This window comes from Geotrypetes seraphini, chromosome 3, assembly GCF_902459505.1.
Source record: "Geotrypetes seraphini chromosome 3, aGeoSer1.1, whole genome shotgun sequence".
NCBI classification, from domain to species: Eukaryota; Metazoa; Chordata; class Amphibia; order Gymnophiona; family Dermophiidae; genus Geotrypetes; species Geotrypetes seraphini.
This window is the reverse complement of record NC_047086.1, coordinates 280,281,954-280,300,571: the sequence shown is the minus strand read 5'-3', so window position 1 is coordinate 280,300,571 and position 18,618 is coordinate 280,281,954. Positions and strand designations below refer to the sequence as shown.

Genomic DNA, 18,618 nt, shown 5'->3' with positions numbered 1-18,618 from the left:
ATCAAACGGTTTGGTTTGATATAACGGCTAAAGTGGAGAGCGGCTGCACGATACTTAAAGTCCTAGATTTCAAACGTACAGACTTTAATGCAATGGGAAAGTACCTGAAGAAAGAGCTATTAGGATGGGAGGACATAAGAGAAGTGGAAAGACAGTGGTCTAAGCTGAAAGGAGCGATAAAAATGGCTACGGACCTTTATGTGAAGAAAATCAATAAAAACAAGAGAAAAAGGAAGCCGATATGGTTCTCCAACCTAGTGGCTGAGAAAATAAAGGCGAAAGAGTTGGCGTTCGTGAAATATAAAAAAAATCCAAGAGGAGGAGAGCAGAAAGGACTACAGGGTGAAACTGAAAGAAGCCAAGAGAGAGATACGTTTGGCGAAGGCACAGGCGGAAGAACAAATGGCTAAAAATGTAAAAAAAGGAAGACAAAATTTTTTTCTGATATATTAGTGAAAGAAGGAAGATGAAAAATGGAATTGCTAGGCTAAAAGATGCTAGGAACCAATATGTAGAGAGTGATGAGGAGAAAGCAAATGTGCTAAACAAATACTTCTGTTCTGTGTTCACAGAAGAAAATCCTGGAGAAGGACCGAGATTGTCTGGCAAAGTTACACGAGAAAATGGAGTATAAGAACATAAGAACATAAGAACTGCCATCTCCGGATCAGACCCATGGTCCATCAAGTCCGGCGATCCGCACACGCGGAGGCCCAGTCAGGTATACACCTGATGTAGTTTTAGTCACCCATATCCCTCTATGCCTCTCATAAGGAGATGTGCATCTAATTTGCCTTTGAATCCCAGCACAGTGGATTCCTTGATAACCTCCTTTGGGAGAGCATTCCAGGCGTCTACCACTCGCTGCGTAAAACAGAACTTCCTGACATTTGTCCTGGACTTGTCCCCCCTTAGCTTCAAACCATGTCCTCTTGTCCGTGTCGCGTTGGACAATGTAAATAATTTATTTTCCTGCTCTATTTTATCGATGCCTTTCAGCATTTTGAACGTCTCGATCATGTCCCCTCGCAGCCTTCTCTTCTCAAGGGAGAACAGTCCTAGTTTCTTGAGTCGTTCCTCATATTCCAAGTTCTCCATACCTCTTATTAACTTCGTTGCTCGTCTCTGCACCCTCTCTAACAGTTTTATATCCTTCTTTAGGTTGGGAGACCAATGTTGGACACAGTATTCCAAGTGTGGTCTGACCATTGCTCTATAAAGCGGTATTATGACTTTCTCCGATCTACTCGTGATTCCTTTCTTTATCATGCCTAACATTCTGTTTGCTTTCTTTGCCGCTGCCGCGCATTGTGCCGACGGCTTCAGGGTCCTATCTATCAGTACACCCAGGTCCTTTTCTTGTTCGCTCTTACCCAGAGTTGCGCCTGACATTCTATACTCGTATTCCTTATTCTTACTACCTAAATGCATTACTTTGCATTTCTCCACGTTGAACTTCATCTGCCATTGATCTGCCCATTTCTCTAACTGATACAAGTCGCTCTGGAGTTCCTCGCTATCCTCCTGCGATCTGATTGCCCGGCATAGCTTTGTGTCGTCTGCAAACTTAATGATCTCACTGGATATTCCGTCTTCCAGGTCATTGATATAAATATTAAATAGGATCGGCCCAAGCACGGAGCCCTGGGGCACACCACTAGTCACTTTCTCCCAGTCTGAGAACTTTCCATTTATGCCCACTCTCTGCTTTCTGTTTTCCAACCATTTGCCTATCCACCTTTGTATATCTCCCTCTATTCCATGGCTTTGTAGTTTCCTGAGAAGCCTTTCATGTGGAACTTTGTCGAATGCTTTCTGGAAGTCCAAATATATTATGTCCACCGGCATTCCACTATCAATTTGCTTGTTCATGGTCTCGAAAAATTGAAGTAAATTCGTCAAACATGATTTCCCTTTCCTGAACCCATGTTGACTGGGTTTCATCAAGTCGTGTGTATCTAGGTGCCGGACTATGCTATCCTTGATCAGTGCTTCAACCATCTTTCCAGGGACAGACGTAAGACTCACAGGTCTGTAGTTGCCCGGTTCCCCTCTCGATCCTTTTTTGAAAATTGGCGTGACATTCGCTATCTTCCAGTCTTCTGGTATCTGTCCAGTTCTGATTGTCAGATTGGCAAGTTTCTGCAATAGCTCTCCGATTTCAACCTTCAATTCCTTTAAAACTCTCGGGTGAATTCCATCCGGTCCAGGGGATTTGTCACTTTTAAGTTTGTCTATCTGGTAGTATATCTGGTCCAACTCCACTTCAACTGTGGTGAGGCTGTCTTCTATTACTCCACTAAACACTTTCACTGCTTCTGGTATTTTAGCGGTATCCTCCTCCGTAAAGACGGACGCAAAGAAGGAATTTAGTTTGTCAGCAATTTGTTTATCTTCCTTGATGTACCCTTTCCTTCCCTGGTCGTCCAGGGGTCCCACCGCCTCTTTTGCGGGTTTTTTCCCTTTCACGTATCTAAAGAAGGGTTTGAAGTTTTTGGCTTCTTGCGCTATTTTTTCCTCATAGTCCTTTTTGGCATCCCTCACCGCCTTGTGACATTTCTTTTGATCATCTTTATGTATTTTCCATGCTTCGGTTGTTTTCATGTGTTTCCATTTTTTGAAAGAGTCCTTCTTTTCTTTTATGGCTACCCTCACCTGTCTGGTAAGCCATGCCGGTTCTCCCTTACCTTTTGTTCTCCCCTCTTTGGAGATCCTTGGAATGTGGAGATTTTGTGCTTCTGAGATAGTATTTTTCAGTAGGGACCATGCCTGGTCTACCGTTTCAAGTTTGTCCACCTTTTTCTTGAGTCGTTGTTTCACCATGGCTCTCATGCGATCGTATTTGCCCTTTTTAAAATTAAAGGTTTTGGTTAAGGTTTTGACACGTTTTCTATTCCCGATGTCAAGCTTAAAGTTGATCACATTGTGATCGCTCGTCCCCTGCGGTACCGTAACTTCTACTTCTTTTGTCGGTCCCGTGAGGCCATTTAGTACCAAGTCCAGGGTGGCGTTGTCTCTTGTCGGCTCCTTTACCAATTGTTCCAGGAAGCAATCCCCTAGCACCTCCAAGAACTTGGCCTCCTTGCCGCAGTTGGAGGTTCCTAGTTTCCAGTCTATCCTCGGGAAATTGAAGTCTCCCAATATTATTACATTGCCCGTTTTGCTTTCTTGTTTGATTTCCTCTATCATTTCTGAGTCAGTTTCCTCCGCCTGTCCTGGGGGACGATAGTAAAGGCCAATTTTCGTGTCTGCGCTGTTTTGGCCAGGAATCTTGACCCAGAGGGACTCTAGCTTCTCTTTTGTTTCCGTTGTAGCCACTTCAACAGATTCTATTCCTTCCTGAACATATAGGGCAATACCTCCACCTTTCTGCCCTATTCGATCTCTTCTATATAGTTTGTATCCCTGCAGTACGGTGTCCCATTTGTTTTCTTCATTCCACCATGTTTCTGTTATGCCAATGATATCCATGTTCTCATGTCTTGCTATCGTCTCTAGTTCTCCCATTTTGTTTCCTAGACTTCTAGCATTTGTATACATGCATTTAAGTTCCCTTCGTGTTACCTTTTTGGACTTTCTACTCTTGGTTGTCCTTACAGTTTCCTTTACGGTATCCTTTACTGCTCCTGTGTTATCTCCCATGTTTGTTGTGTGGTCATCCCCTCCTGTGTCTGGGTTGTCCTTTCCTGCTTGTTCTCCTTTGTTGGCTGTGAGGTTGACCTCTCTTGTGTATGAGTAGTAGTCCTTTGTTCCTACGTCAGGGCATCCTGTTGTCCGTACCATCGACCGGTCGTCGACTGTCGGCTTTCCCCTGTCCTTCAGTTTAAAGCCTTCTCTATTGCTTTCTTCATGTTGCCTGCCAAAACTCTTGCTCCTTCCTTGTTGAGGTGTAGATTCTGCGCCTTTCACGGAGGAGGGTGTTTATGAGCAACTTGAAAAACTGAAGGTGGGCAAAGGGATGGGACCAGACGGAATCCATCCCAGGATACTAAGGGAGCTCAGAGAGGTTCTGGCGAGTCCTATTAAAGATTTGTTCAACAAATCTCTGGAGACGGGAGTGATTCCTGGGAATTGGAGGAGAGCGGATGTGGTCCCTATTCATAAAAGTGGTCACAGGGATGAAGCAGGAAACTACAGGCCGGTGAGCCTCACTTCAGTTGTTGGAAAAATAATGGAAGTGTTACTGAAAGAAAGGATAGTGTACTTCCTTGAATCTAATGGGTTACAGGATCCAAGGTAACATGGCTTTACAAAAGGTAAATAGTGCCAAACGAACCTGATTGAATTTTTTGATTGGGTGACCAGAGAGCTGGATCGAGGACATATGCTAGATGTAATTTACTTGGATTTCAGCAAAGCCTTTGATACAGTTCCTCATAGGAGGCTGTTGAACAAACTTGAAGGGCTGAAGTTAGGACCCAAAGTGGTGAACTGGGTCAGAAACCGGCTGTCGGACAGATGCCAGAGGGTGGTGGTTAATGGAAGTCGCTCGAAGGAAGAAAAGGTGAGTAGTTGAGTCCCTCAGGGTTCGGTGCTGGGCCAATCCTGTTCAATATGTTTGTGAGTGACATTGCTGAAGGGTTAGAAGGAAAAGTGTGCCTTTTTGCAGATGATACCAAGATTTGTAACAGAATAGACACCAAAGAGGGAGTGGAAAATATGAAAAAGGATCTGCAAAAGTTAGAGGATTGGTCTAATGCCTGGCAACTAAAATTCAATGCAAAGAAATGCAGAGTAATGCATTTGGGGATTAATAATAGGAAGGAACCGTATATGCTGGGAGGAGAGAAGCTGATATGCACGGACGGGGAGAGGGACCTTGGGGTGATAGTGTCTGAAGATCTAAAGGCAAAAAAACAGTGTGACAAGGCAGTGGCTGCTGCCAGAAGGATGCTGGGCTGTATAAAGAGAGGCGTAGTCAGTAGAAGGAAGAAGGTGTTGATGCCCCTGTACAGGTCATTGATAAGGCCCCACTTGGAGTATTATGTTCAGTTTTGGAGACCGTATCTGGCGAAGGACGTAAGAAGACTTAAGGGAGGTCCAGAGCAGGGCGACAAAAATGATAGGAGGCTTGCGCCAGAAGACGTATGAGGAAAGACTGGAAGCCCTGAATATGTATACCCGGGTTGGGCCCATGTGCCTAAGGCCCTGCCCACAGGAGGGGCCTAAGGCTCCCGGGCCTATTCTGATTGGCCCAGGCGCCTCAGGCCCCACCTGTGGGCGGGGTCTCTGCCACCTGGGCCAATCCGGCCCAATTCTGGACCCGGCTGGTCTGACGGACGGGCAGGCTTGGCACCCGTCTGTCTGGCCAACTTACAGGTACGGGGAAGGGGTGGGGGTGGAGGGTCATGGGGTCGTCCAGGGATGTCGCAGATCGGCGGGTGGGGGGGTCCGATCGGGAGTTCTGGGGGGGCGGTCGTTGGGGGGAGGGGGGTTGTGTCGAGGGCAGGAGAGCCTGAGATCCCTCCTGCCTGTATTGTAGTGGGGGGGTGGGGGGTAGGGGGTCGCCGGGGTCAGGAGAGCTTGGGCTCTCTCCTGGCCCATTGTATCGGAGGGGGGGGGGGGTCGCCAGGGCCAGGAGAGCTTGGGCTCTCTCCTGGCCCGTTATGTTAGTCGGGAGGGTCGCCGGGGCCAGGAGGGCTTGGGCTCCCTCCTGGCCATTTCAAGTTGAGGGGGGGGCACAATCGCCGGGGCAAGAGGGCTTGGGCTCCCTCTTGCCCCGATATCATCGGGGGGGGGGTGATATATCGTGGCAGGAGAGATTGGCCATCTCCCCTGCCGCGATGCGATCACTCCTGTACCCGAACTGCCACAACCCGCGGCATCTCTCCTGCTGTGGGTCGCGGCAGTTTGGGTAGAGGGGTGATCGCATCGCGGTAGGGGAGATGAGGCATCTCTCCTGCCGCAATGGTTGTGGTGGGTAGGTTGCCGGGCCGCTGAACTGATCACGCCAGTGGCCATCAGCTCAGCAGCCCCTTTTTCGGCACTTAGACCTGGTTTGACTTCGTCTAAATAAAAAAGGTCTAAGTGCCGACTAGGCAACCTGTCAAATGTTTTGGTTATACCTGTTGTACGCCTAGTTGTAGGTTGGCCCACCTCCCGCCCACCGCCCGCCCACCGCCCGCCCTTTCCACTCCTCTAAACACGCCTCTTTTCTCTCTGTGCGTTTAGAGGCAGGGGAAAGGCCTAAGCTGTTTTTAGATACGTCTAAAAACCAGCTTTGGTTATGGGTACTTGGACGATCAGGCTTTTTGATCGTCCAAGTAGCCATTTAGGACACTTTTTAGACGTTTTTTTTTAATTATTATGAACCCTATAGTATCTAATTCTGCTACAATCTTCTTCTTTTTTTTTTTTTACATTAAATTCAGCAAGGTGAATATTTATGTTAACAGATATTTTCTTCAGTTTTATATTTTGCTATTAGGCTATTCTGTAGGGCCATTGTAAGTTTCTGGCAGCCTACAAATCAGTGCCCTCATTCCTCCCCCTCCCCTCATGCAACATCTCCTGTTTCTCTTCCCTCACCTTCCCCTAGTCAGCATTACAGTTTCTCTCTTCTTACATGTCCTTCTCATCCACCCACCAGCCCACCCAGCATTACCCACCTATTTACTCATTCTTTTTTGGAAGAAATAAGAATAGGGCTTGGATGTGATTGCATGTGATGATGTTAAAGGGTCCAAAGAGTTGGAGGTGAAAGCTAGAGGATTGCTTGGGTATATAGAGAGAGGTATGGCCAGTAGAAAAAAGGAGGTGATGATGCCTCTGTGTAAGACTCTGGTGAGACCTCATTGAGAATATTGTGTCCAATTCTGGTGACTGCACTTTTAAAAAGATTACCGTATATATTCAAATATAAACCAGATTTTTGGGCAAAAAACAGCCAGAGCTCCCCTCCCTGACTTATTGCAGGACACTGCCAGGCTGTGCACCCTGCCTCCCTCCCTGCTCTGTCCATCATGCCTCCTTTGCCGATCCCTGGTGGTCCAGAGGTACAGTGGGCAGGAGCAAGCTTTCTGCACTCCCGCCCCACTGCTAACCCGGTCGGTTGGTCTCATGAGAATTCACGGGAGCCAGTCAGGAAGCTGCTCGGTGCCAAGCAGCAGCACCAAAGCGCGCTCCTGCTTGGTGCTGCTCAGCGGCTAAAGAAACCACAACTCGTGGCAGCCACCGACCGACCAACTGGGTTAACAGCAGGGCAGGAGCGTGGAAAGCTTGCTCCCGCCCACTGCACCTCTGGACCACCAGGGATCAGCAGAGGTACAACGGACAGGGTAGGGAGGGGGGGACAGGGTGCAGAACCTGGGAGGGAGGGGGACTGGGCACAGAGTCTGACAAGGGAGGGAAGGGGGCTGGGCACAGAGCCTGACAGGAGAGAGAGGGAAGGAAGGAAGGGGGCTGGGTGCAGAGCCTGCCAAGGGATGGAGGGAAGGGGGCTTGGTGCAGAGCCTGACAGGGCAGAGCACTTGATTAAGCCGCCTGACTTATATTCGAGTCAACCATTTTTCCTCCTTTTTGGGGGGAAAATGGGGGTCTCGACTTATATTCGGATAAACTTATTTTCAAGTATATACAGTAAACAGGGATGAGATGGTACAGAAGGTGGTATTAAACCATATAAGGACACTTCTTATACTTTGGAAGAAAGGCAGGAGAGAGGAGATATGATAGATATTTAAATACCTCCATGTCATAAATGCACTGAAAATGAGTCTCTTTCAATTGAAAGGAAGCACTAGAATGAGGCATCATAGGAAGTACAAGAATATTAATGTATTGTAGCACATTTAATATTTCATTTTTATATTGATATGTATTTCCCATGATGGTGTGTGTTAAGTGGTTTATTAAGCCCTTGGGAAGTCTAAGCATCGAAAGCAATTAAGTGCTTTGTATACAGGGTGGGTGCTCTCAATGCTTATGACTACACACTGAGGATATACATTCACAATATATAAAATTTAATATGATTGAGTTACATGTTGTGTGACATGTACACCCAGTGAAACTAGCTTATTTCCTTTGGATTTTTGGATTGTGAAATTCTTACTTGCCATAGGAAGGTTTATTTAAATAGGGTTACCAGATGTTCTTTTGAGGACATGTCCAGAGGTCTGGACGGCTTTTCAAAACCCAGTACTTTGTCCGGGTTTTGAAAAGCCTCCCTCAAAATCGCCGTCGGACAGGAGAGCAATGCAATGACATCATGCAAGTGACATAATCGGGTCGCATGCGTGGATGCCCTCCTGCCCAACTAGAGCAGGCAGCAGGGGGGATGGGGCGGGGATTGGTGGAACTGGGCAGGTCTGGGGGCGGGTCTAAGGGGTCCGGATTTTCCGAACGGTAAATCTGGTAACCCTAGTCTTAAACATTTAACAGCCAGGTTTGTCTTATTCTGTAGCCATTATTAAGATGGACTTGGGAAATTAACCACTTATTCCTAGGATAAGTAGCATAAAATCTTATTTACTCTTTGGGATTTTGCTAGGTACTTGTGATCTAGGCTGACCACTGTTGAAAACAGGATACTGGGCTTGATGGATCTTTGGTCTGTCCTAGTATGGCTACTCTTATGTTCAGAAAGAAGTGCCTGAAAGTTTAAAACACTGATAGGAAGTAACAGAGCTTGTAGGAGGGGCAACTGAAAAGTTCTCAGCCCAACAAACAAAGCTGGGGCAGTCTCCATCGAGGGCTATATACTTAGTCCAGCAATTTTCCACTTTTTTTGTTCTATATGTTTCTGACGGAACAAGAAAAGTGGAAAATCACTGGACTAAGATAGAGACTGCCCCAACTTTCTTGGTTGGGCTGAGGACTTTTCAGCGGTCCCTCATATACAAGATATAACAAAACCAAAAGTATCAGCGCAAATTAGTACCCGATTTTCTGCTCATAAATATCAGCCTTACAAAAAATTTATGTGCAAGAGATTTTTGTGAAGCTCATGTTTATTCACAGAAGGACAGGCCCTGATGTGTGCTGACACTTCCATTTTTGTTCCGGAACGCACCTGGAGAATTGTACAGCCGAACATTTAGGCTGAATTCCTGTCTATTATTCAAAGAAAAGCCCTACATCATTCCATTTGATCTTTCTGGCAGGTTGATTACGAGAGGGTGCTGTAAAGTTCTCAGCATAACAAAGAAGAGATTGATGAGGATATGGTTCAATCAATGATCTGAAACAATGTCAAAGGGCAACTGAATGAAAGATGCTCACTATGTACAATTCAGTGGAGGGCATTATCTCCAGCAACATGGTTTACCAGAAGCAGGTTGTAAAAAACAAATTGTAATGATTTTTTTGACTAGGTGACTAAGAGTACAAATAAAGGACATGCACTGGATGTGGTCTATCTAGATTTTAGTAAAGCCTTTAATACAGCTGATGAATAAACTGAGTGGCCTGAAGGTAAGTCCCAAGAAGATAAACTGGATTAAAAATTAATTGGTTGCTAGATGACAGAGGGTAGTAGTAAATGGATTTAATTTGGAAGAAAGAAAAAGGACTAATCGAGGCATGTTAGTAAATCTAGCCCAGATCACAGATCCAGAATCTCCACCAGACAATCTTCCCCACCCCCAACCCAGTCAGGGCTCCCAAGTGAAAATGTTTGCCCAGTTTATTTATGTAGTGTGTGGCACAGTGGTTAGAGCTACAGCCTCAACATCCTGAGGTTGTGGGTTAAAATCCAATGCTGCTCCTTGTGACCCTGGGCAAGTCACTTAATCCCCCATTGCCCCAGGTACATTAGACAGAGTGTGAGCTCACCAAGACAGATAGGGAAAAATGTTTGAGTACCTGAATGTAAACCACATAGACCAGCGATGGCGAACCTATGGCACGCGAAAGCCTTGCAGCTGGCATGCGGGAAGGTCCGCAAAAGAGAGCTGCACGGGTTACGGGGATCCCGTGGGGACGCCCCCTAGGGTCGCGGGGATCCCGTGGGGACGCCTCCGAGGGTCGCGGGGTTCCTGCGGGGCTGGATATACTAAGTCGCGCGGCTTTTCTCCCTACCTGCTCTGCTTGCAGCACAGAGCCGAACGGAAGTCTTCCCGACGTCAGCGCTGATGTCGGAGGGGAGGGAGGGCTTAAGCCCTCCCTCCCTCCAACGTCAGCGCTGACGTCGGGAAGACTTCCGTTCGGCTCTGTACTGCAGGCAGGGTAGGTAAGGAGGAGTAGCCCCGCGGCTCGAGTGGCTACCAAGGGAGGGGGGCGGTCCGCTCCGCCCCATCCCGTGTGCAGCACAGCCGGCCAGGTCCCCTTACTTTTGTGGCGCAAACCCGACCGACCGACAACAGCCCTGGTCCGACAAACCTCCCTGCCCTTAACCGCGAATCTAAATTACCTTCTTATAGCAGCTGTAAGAAGGAAATTTAGATTCGCGGTTAAGGGCAGGGAGGTTTGTCAGACCGGGGCTGTTGTCGGTCTGTCGGTCGGGGAAGTGCCACAAAAGTAAGGGGACCTGGCCGGCTGTGCTGCACCTGGGGCGGGAGAGAAGGAGGGGGAAGAAGGACGCTGAAAGCACTGGGGAAGACAAAGGGATGGAGAAGGATGCTGAAAGGCCATGGGGAAGACGGGGTGGGGGGGAAGGACATTTGAAAGCATTTGTGGAAGACAGAAGGGGGAGAAGGATGCTGACAGGACATGGGGAAGACAGGGGGGGAGAAGGACACTGAAAGCACATGTGGAAGACAGAAGGGGGAGAAGGACGCTGACAGGACATGGGGAAGACGGGGGGAGAAGGACGCTGAAAGCACATGGGGAAGACAAAGGGGTGGAGAAGGACGCTGAAAGGACATGGGGAAGATGGGGGGGTGGAGAAGGACGCTGAAAGGACATGGGGAAGACGGGGGGTGGAGAAGGACGCTGAAAGGCCATGGGGAAGACAGAGAGGGAGAAGGACGCTGAAAGGACATGGAGAAGACAGAGGGGGGAGAAGAACACTGAAAGCACATGTGGAAGACAGAAGGGGGAGAAGGATGCTGACAGGACATGGGGAAGACAGGGGGGGAGAAGGACACTGAAAGCACATGTGGAAGACAGAAGGGGGAGAAGGACGCTGACAGGACATGGGGAAGACGGGGGGAGAAGGACGCTGAAAGCACATGGGGAAGACAAAGGGGTGGAGAAGGACGCTGAAAGGACATGGGGAAGATGGGGGGGTGGAGAAGGACGCTGAAAGGACATGGGGAAGACGGGGGGTGGAGAAGGACGCTGAAAGGACATGGGGAAGACAGAGGGGGGAGAAGAACACTGAAAGCACATGTGGAATACAGAAGGGGTAGAAGGACGCTGACAGGACATGGGGAAGACGGGAGGAGAAGGACGCTGAAAGCACATGGGGAAGACAAAGGGGTGGAGAAGGACGCTGAAAGGACATGGGGAAGATGGGGGGGGTGGAGAAGGACGCTGAAAGGCCATGGGGAAGACGGGGGGTGGAGAAGGACGCTGAAAGGCCATGGGGAAGACAGAGGGGGGAGAAGGACGCTGACAGGACATGGGGAAGATGGGGGGGAGAAGGACGCTGAAAGGAAATGGGGAAGAGAGAGTGGGGAGAAGATGCTGGCAGGGAAGAAGACAGAGATGCCAGACTATGGGGGGAGCGGAGGGAAGAAGATGGGTGCCAGACCAATTTGGAAGGGGGAGAAAGGGAGAGGCACAGTAACAGAGCAAATGGAAGATGCAGAAGGAAGAGAGACAGTGGATGGAAGGAACTGAATGAGAACATGAGGAAAGCAGAAACCAGGCAACAAAGGTAGGAAAAGAATTCTATTTCTTTTTTTCTTTTTTTTTGCTTCAGGATAAAGTAGTATATTAGTTGTGTTGATAAAAATTTATAAACAAAAGAGGCTCTGGTAGAAACCCGTTTACAAAGTGTGTATTCTTCCCAATTAATATTTCCAAATTAATAAAGTCTTATTGCTTATTTGTAAATGGGTTTCTACCAGAGCCTTTAATTCAGTAGCATAATTAAATTAAATAACTATTTCTGAAGTTTATAGGGACGGGCGGGGACGGAGGGGATTCCTCACGGGGACGGGCGGGGACAGAGGATATTCCTCTCGGGGACGGGTGGGGACGGAGGGATTCCTCACGGGGATGGGTGGGGACGGGTGGGATTCCTCATGGGGACAGGTGGGGACGGGTGAGACTTTGGCGGGGACGGGTGGGGACAGGTGGGATTTCTGTCCCCGCGCAACTCTCTAGTCCGCAATTAAGATATGCCGGTGTCTGCTTTGCAGCTCACCTGGCAACAGGGCCGGACTGGCCATTGGGAGGACCGGGCATTGTCCCGGTGGGCCGCGGCCCATCCTCCTGTGCTGGCTGCAGTCCTGTGAGTGGATGTTTAGCCTGCCTGTCTTCCCCTTATTATCCTATGAGCCAGGCAGTGTGTGAGGGGGAAGTGGGGGGAGGAAGAGAAGCTTCACACTGAGTCTGTCACAGGAACTCAGTGAGGCTGTAGTGTGACTCCACATGTGACATCTGTAATCAGGAACAGTTCCTAGTGCTCCCATGCTAGAGAGGTGAGGATATGGGGGGATGTTAATGTGTCTAATAATGTGCTCCTCTGTAAAAACCTTTGTATCTTCCATGGGGACATGCTAAATTCGAGGAAATAAAAAAGCTGCTTATGATGATTGCATAGAGAAGTTCAGTAAGCTGAGAGGAGGGCTGGGCTCTCTGTGAACAACCAACACACTAATCCTCTGCGCTGTACCTTATGGAAAACTCAATATAGCAATAAAGTGTATATGTGGCCCTTCACAGTGCTTTTGTAAACATCATAATAAAATAACAAAGGCTCCAATAATGAAAAATAAAAGTCCTTTTCCCATACACTCAGGTTGCACAAGTCCGGTTTTCACCTGGACAGTATATTTTTTGACCAAAACGGATGTCTACAATTAGTAAAATTCCCCAATCACATATTTTTTTATGGGGACGGATTTGTATACAGCACTTCATTAGATTTTTTTTATTATACAAATTTTATCTTTTTGTAGACTTGAAGTCTTGAACAAAGAAAATGAGTACAGCAAAAACAGATAGTGGAAGACCATTCCAAGAGGCCTGGACAGAGACATATGGAGTGATTGAACGCAGTGGGAAAGCATTGTGTATTATGTGTAATGAAAGTGTTGTGTCTCGCACATCAAGTGTCAAACGTCACTTTGAGACCAACCATAACAGTGTTGCTGAACTTGGTTTAGCTCAAAGAAAAGAGTTCCTTGTAGGAAAATTAAAGAAATATCACTCCCAGTCTCTTAGTTTTAGCAACTATCTTTCAAAAACTAATCATCTTACAGTTGCCAGCTTTCAAATTTCACTGTGCATGGCAAAACATGGTAAGCCCCTCTCTGATGGAGATTTTATCAAAAAGGCAATTTTGTCAGGGAGTAATTCACTCTTCCATGATTTCCAAAACAAGGATAAAATTGTGCAGTGCATCTCTGAGATGCCGCTAAGCAGAAATACTGCAAAAGATAGGATTCTGCGAATGGCTGCTGATGTTAGTCAACAGCTTACTTGCGACTTACAAAAAGCACCCTTCTACTCCATGTGCTTGGATGAAAGTACAGATATTACTAACCATGCAAGACTAGCGCTCATTTTGCGTTATGCTACTGGTGACATCATGAGAGAAGAGCTGGTAAAACTGCTGTCTTTGCCTGGAAGAACACAAGGGATAGATATCCACAATGCTGTGATGGAGGCTTTTTCATCACTAGACATAAGTCCAGAAAAAGTGGTTTCAGTTACTAGCGATGGAGCACCTAGCATGGTGGGGACAACATCAGGATTCATTCATTTCTTTGCTAAGGAAGCAAAACATCCACTGATTCAATTTCACTGCATAATACATCAAGAGGCTCTCTGCGCCAAAGAAAGCAGCAAAAAACTTGACGATGTCCTCAAAGATGTAACAAAAATGGTGAACTTCATCATGGCACGTGCTCTTAATTTTCGACAATTTCAAGCCCTTCTTGATGAGGTTCAGGCACAATATAACACTTTACTGATGTACAATAATGTCCGGTGGCTGAGCAGAGGACGAGTGTTAGAGAGATTTGTGGCCTGCTTGGAAGAAGTTAGGCTATTTATGAACGAAAAGGGGGAAGACTATCCTCAACTCACCAACATGGCCTGGCTTACCAACCTCATGTTCTTTACAGATTTTACTAACCACTTTAATGTACTAAACAAAAAATTACAAGGCATGGGAAAAACAGCAGAAAGCATGTTTAGTGACATCAAAGCTTTTGAGAGAAAATTGCATGTTTTTGAAAAAGACCTTGAGAGTGGACAGCTAAAATATTTTCCCAACCTAAAAATACATTTGGATAATTCTACAACATTTGTGGACAGTCATAAAAAACACCAGGAAATCCACAAAGCATATTCCACCATTGTAGCCGAAGCAAAGGAGAATTTTAGTAAAAGATTTTCTCAGTTCCGTAAGATGGAGACAACCCTTTCATTTATAACTTCCCCAGAAAAGTCCACATTTGAAGATCTTGATCTTTCCTGCTTACAGTGGTTGGATATTCAAAATTTGGAAATGGAGCTACTGGAATTTCAAGAAAGCTCTATCTGGAAAAGAAAATTCAATGACCTGCGTGCGGCTCTTGAACGTATTGAGTGTGAAAGGGTGACAAATGAAATCACTGCTAGCAGTTCTGAAAATGAAATCCTAAAAGCGTGGAATTCTCTGCCAGACAATTTTAAGTCCATGAAAGCACTTGGGATTGCTCTTCTTACTTTGTTTGGGTCATCCTATGCTTGTGAGCAGCTGTTTTCGGCTTTGAATCATATAAAATCTGATGCTAGAAACAGATTAACGGATGACATGAGTGCTGCATGTGTTGCTCTGAAATTAACGCACTATGAGCTAAGGATTGACAAGTTATCAGCATGCATGCAACAACAAAAATCACATTAATTTTTTTCAGAGCATGCCCAATGCATATGTTTACATGAAGCAGTGTTTGCAGTTAAGACACTTTCTAAGTTATTTAAATATTATTTAAAGATGTTATTTAAAAAAGGGACTTTACATGGCCCTGTTGTATTCCAATCTGGAATTTCCAATAAAAACGGTTGGTTTAATTGAAAGCTCTTTTGTTTTCTTTACATCATATTATTAGAAATGTAATGATTTAACTATTTTCAAATTTGATTGTAAATTTTACAAAAAACCATGTATAGACTCTGGGAATACACACCGAGTCTTGACACAGTTAACAGTTTTAAGAAGTTTATCTTTTTTTTTACTCAGGATACATTTGACATGTTATGTGAATAATACATTTAAAATATATTGTGTAACTGAATCAAATTCTTCCTAAATTCATTAAATTGAATGAAATCATTAAAACATTATAAATTGCCAATAAATTGAAATGAAAACCAAAGGATTGTGAATCAAATTGATTCTCTGACAATACAAAGATTCCAACCTTTAAAAATGATGTTACATAGTTCAGGCAACTTTGTAAAGAGTTTTTAGATACTAAAATATTGTTATTAAGGTTTAATTGACGTGCTGGCACTTTGAGGAAATTCTTTGGTTTTGTGCAGCAGTTTGGGCACTCGGGCTCAAAAAGGTTAGCCATCACTGACATAGACTATAGGTGTTATATAAATACTTAAATAAAAATTAAATAAATTCCAGGATTATTGTCACTGCTCGACATTACCATGCTGGGGGCCAGTGTTCAATTCCTAATATTGCCTTAAGTTCCTTGGACTGTGTGGGTCTCAGTAAATTTTCAAAGCAAAAGTTTTTGTGTTCGTCCATATTAAAAATTCCCCCAGGGAATTTATATGGTTGGGATTATTATGTACACAGCATCTAGTGCAGTGTCCCGAAAACGTTCTCGAGCCGCAGCACACTAAACATAGTGGCCACGGCTCGAGGCATCTGGAAGCATGCGGATGTCACCATGATGATGTCATGCAGATGCGTGACATCACGTCGACGTCCACGCATCCGCAAAGGCCTTTCAGATGAGCCCTGAGACGCCAGTGGGGGTGCAAGCAGGGAAGAGGGCCGGAGAGGAGAGGTGCCGGCGTTGGCTGAGTACCTACAGGACGTGCCTACATCCTTGAGCCTGCTTAGGTATGTGCGATGCAGAAATAAAAATTAGATTGGATTAGATCCTGTAGGCGGTCAGCCGGCACCAGCGCCTCTCCTCCTCCCCAGTGTGCCATGACACAACTGAAATCTCAGGAGGCACACTAGTGTGCCACGGCACACATTTTGCAATACACTGATCTAGTGGCTAGACTCAGCGTGCCCACCTACCAAGTTCCAGAAGGAGCGAGAGTCTGTGGATCCTGACCAAGAACTGTCACTGCAATGACTAGACAAGACAGAAGGAGAAATGGCTTCTTCATGGCTACAAAAAACTGTCCACTCTGTAAAGCAGACACAAATACATAAATGGCCATTGCAAGCACATCAGAAATTTAAAATCACTCAATTTTTATGTTGATCATGCTTGCTGAGCATTTTTTTTTCTTTTTCTTTGTAGACTTTCTGAACCAGATCCTAATCATACGTTAGAGGAGAGAGTAGTCCACTGGTATTTCAAACAGCTGGATAAAAATTCAAGTGGTGACATTGCCAGCAAAGAAATAAAACCCTTTAAAAGACTGCTGAGGAGGAAATCGAAGCCAAAGAAATGTGTGAAAAAGTTTGTGGAATATTGTGATGTAAACAATGACAAATCATTATCTGTTCAAGAATTAATGGGCTGTCTTGGAGTAACAAAAGAAGAAGGTAAAACACAGGCAAAGAAGCGCCATAACAAGAGCCTTTTCTAACCATGGTATAGAATGTATGTGTAAAAAATGATGCTGTAACCTTAAATTCCACAAGTCAAAACTGCTTCTCTAATATTCTACATCCAGTGTAACATTCTTAGTAGTCTACAAACTCTCAGTTCGCATTCATTCAGTCTAAGCAACATGAATTTTGGTATTTCAGAGAATCCTGGGTAAACCTAGGAAAATGTTTTGTTTTCATTGTGATTTTTTTTTTTTCTTTTAAATAAACGTGAACTTTTCTAAGCTGGCTTTTTATACATAATTATCTGCACAAGTACATACTTATGATTCCATTAAACTGCTGGCACTGTATGAAAAATAAATAAATCAGAATGTACTGTTCAGACAAAGATTTTCTGCTGGATTTAATAAATTCCAAATAAAATGAAGCATATACATGTATTTATTTTTATTTAACATTGTTATATTACTTTATCTATGTCTCTCGGAAGATCACCAAATGTCTGTTAAAAATCAAAGATTCTGTGTGCAAAATATTACGTTTTGAATTTTAATTAATAAGCAGTTTGTAAAATATTTGAGGCAATTTGGATGCAGCATCAACATAGGGGTCCTTTTATCAAGCTGCGGTAGGGGTTTAACGCGCGTAATACCGCGCATTAAACCACCTGCCATGCTAGCCGCTAATGCCTGCATTGAGCAGGCATTAGTTTTTTAGCAGGCCATGGGGGTTAGCGCGTGATGAAATGTCCGACGCGCTAGCGCGGCTTGATAAAAGGATCCCATAGTTGATTCAGGATTAGAGAATTAAATAGGGACTGCTTTCTGCTTCTTTGTGACTTTGAACAAAGTCTGGTAGTGCTATAGAAATAATTAATAGTAACATAGTAAACGACAGCAGATAAAAACGTGAACGGTCCATCCAGTCTGCCCTATAATTACATGCATTACAATTTCATGATTAAATTAAAGTGTCTTTTTTCTTTGTTGTTTCTGGGCCGTAGACCTTAAAAGTCCACCTGATATTGTCCTTAGGTTCCAACTACAGGAGTTGCCATTGAAGCTCACTCCAGTCTATCGAAACCATCTCATTGTTTGCGGAATTCAGACCGTGAAAGTCTGCCAAGCACCATCCTCCTGTTTCAAATTGCTGGGGCTCCCGCTGAAGCTCTCCCATGCCCATCCTAAACCAAATTGCCATACACTGGACACAGATTATGCAGATCTGCCCGGTACTGGCCTTAGTTCTTCAATAATAGTAGTAGTAGTAGTCTGCGAGATGGGGAAAGAGCCCACAGGGACATGGACAAACTTTGGGCTAGATTCACAAAGCGATCCCTTTGTGACCTGATTTCCCTCCGACCCAATTCACTAACCTGTGTAGTGATTCCATCCCGATCCATGCAAGCAAATGAGGGGAATTGGCATGCAGAGCAGGAAGGACGCAATTCATTACCCTTTTTTCCTGACACACCAGCTGGCTGGCCGATCAAGAACAAGCGACTGTAGAGGACCAGTCGCTTGTGTAAAAAACTGCTCTGTCTTTGGTAGGCTCCACTTGGAGTACTGCTTGCCCCGACTCTTCTTTCTCTGCCTCCCCGGCTCTCCTGCTCTCTCTGCCTCCCCCGACTCTCCTGCTCTCTGCCTGCCCCGACTTTCCTACTCTCTGCCTGTCACTACTCTCTCCGCCTCCCCTGACTCTCCTGCTCTCTGCCGCGATCTGATCTGCCCCGACTCTGTGGCTCCCCGACTCTCCTGCTCTATGCCGCCCTTCCCCGCAGTGCGGGCTGCACTGCTGGGAAGGGCTGCAGAGAGTAGGAG

At 45.6% G+C, this 18,618-nt stretch overlaps 1 protein-coding gene across 2 annotated transcripts in view; it reads left to right on the top strand.

Annotated features, from left to right (window-relative positions):
* The window catches only part of SMOC2 (SPARC related modular calcium binding 2), a 265,441-nt gene extending 248,211 nt beyond the window's left edge, over nt 1-17,230 (top strand). For both annotated transcript variants that reach the window (XM_033938643.1, XM_033938642.1), the window contains exon 11: nt 16,542-17,230. In XM_033938643.1, the coding sequence (XP_033794534.1) occupies nt 16,542-16,833 (292 nt within the window). In that variant the 3' untranslated portion in view covers nt 16,834-17,230. The remainder of the gene's footprint in view (nt 1-16,541) is intronic.
* Nucleotides 17,231-18,618: the final 1,388 nt, after the last annotated feature.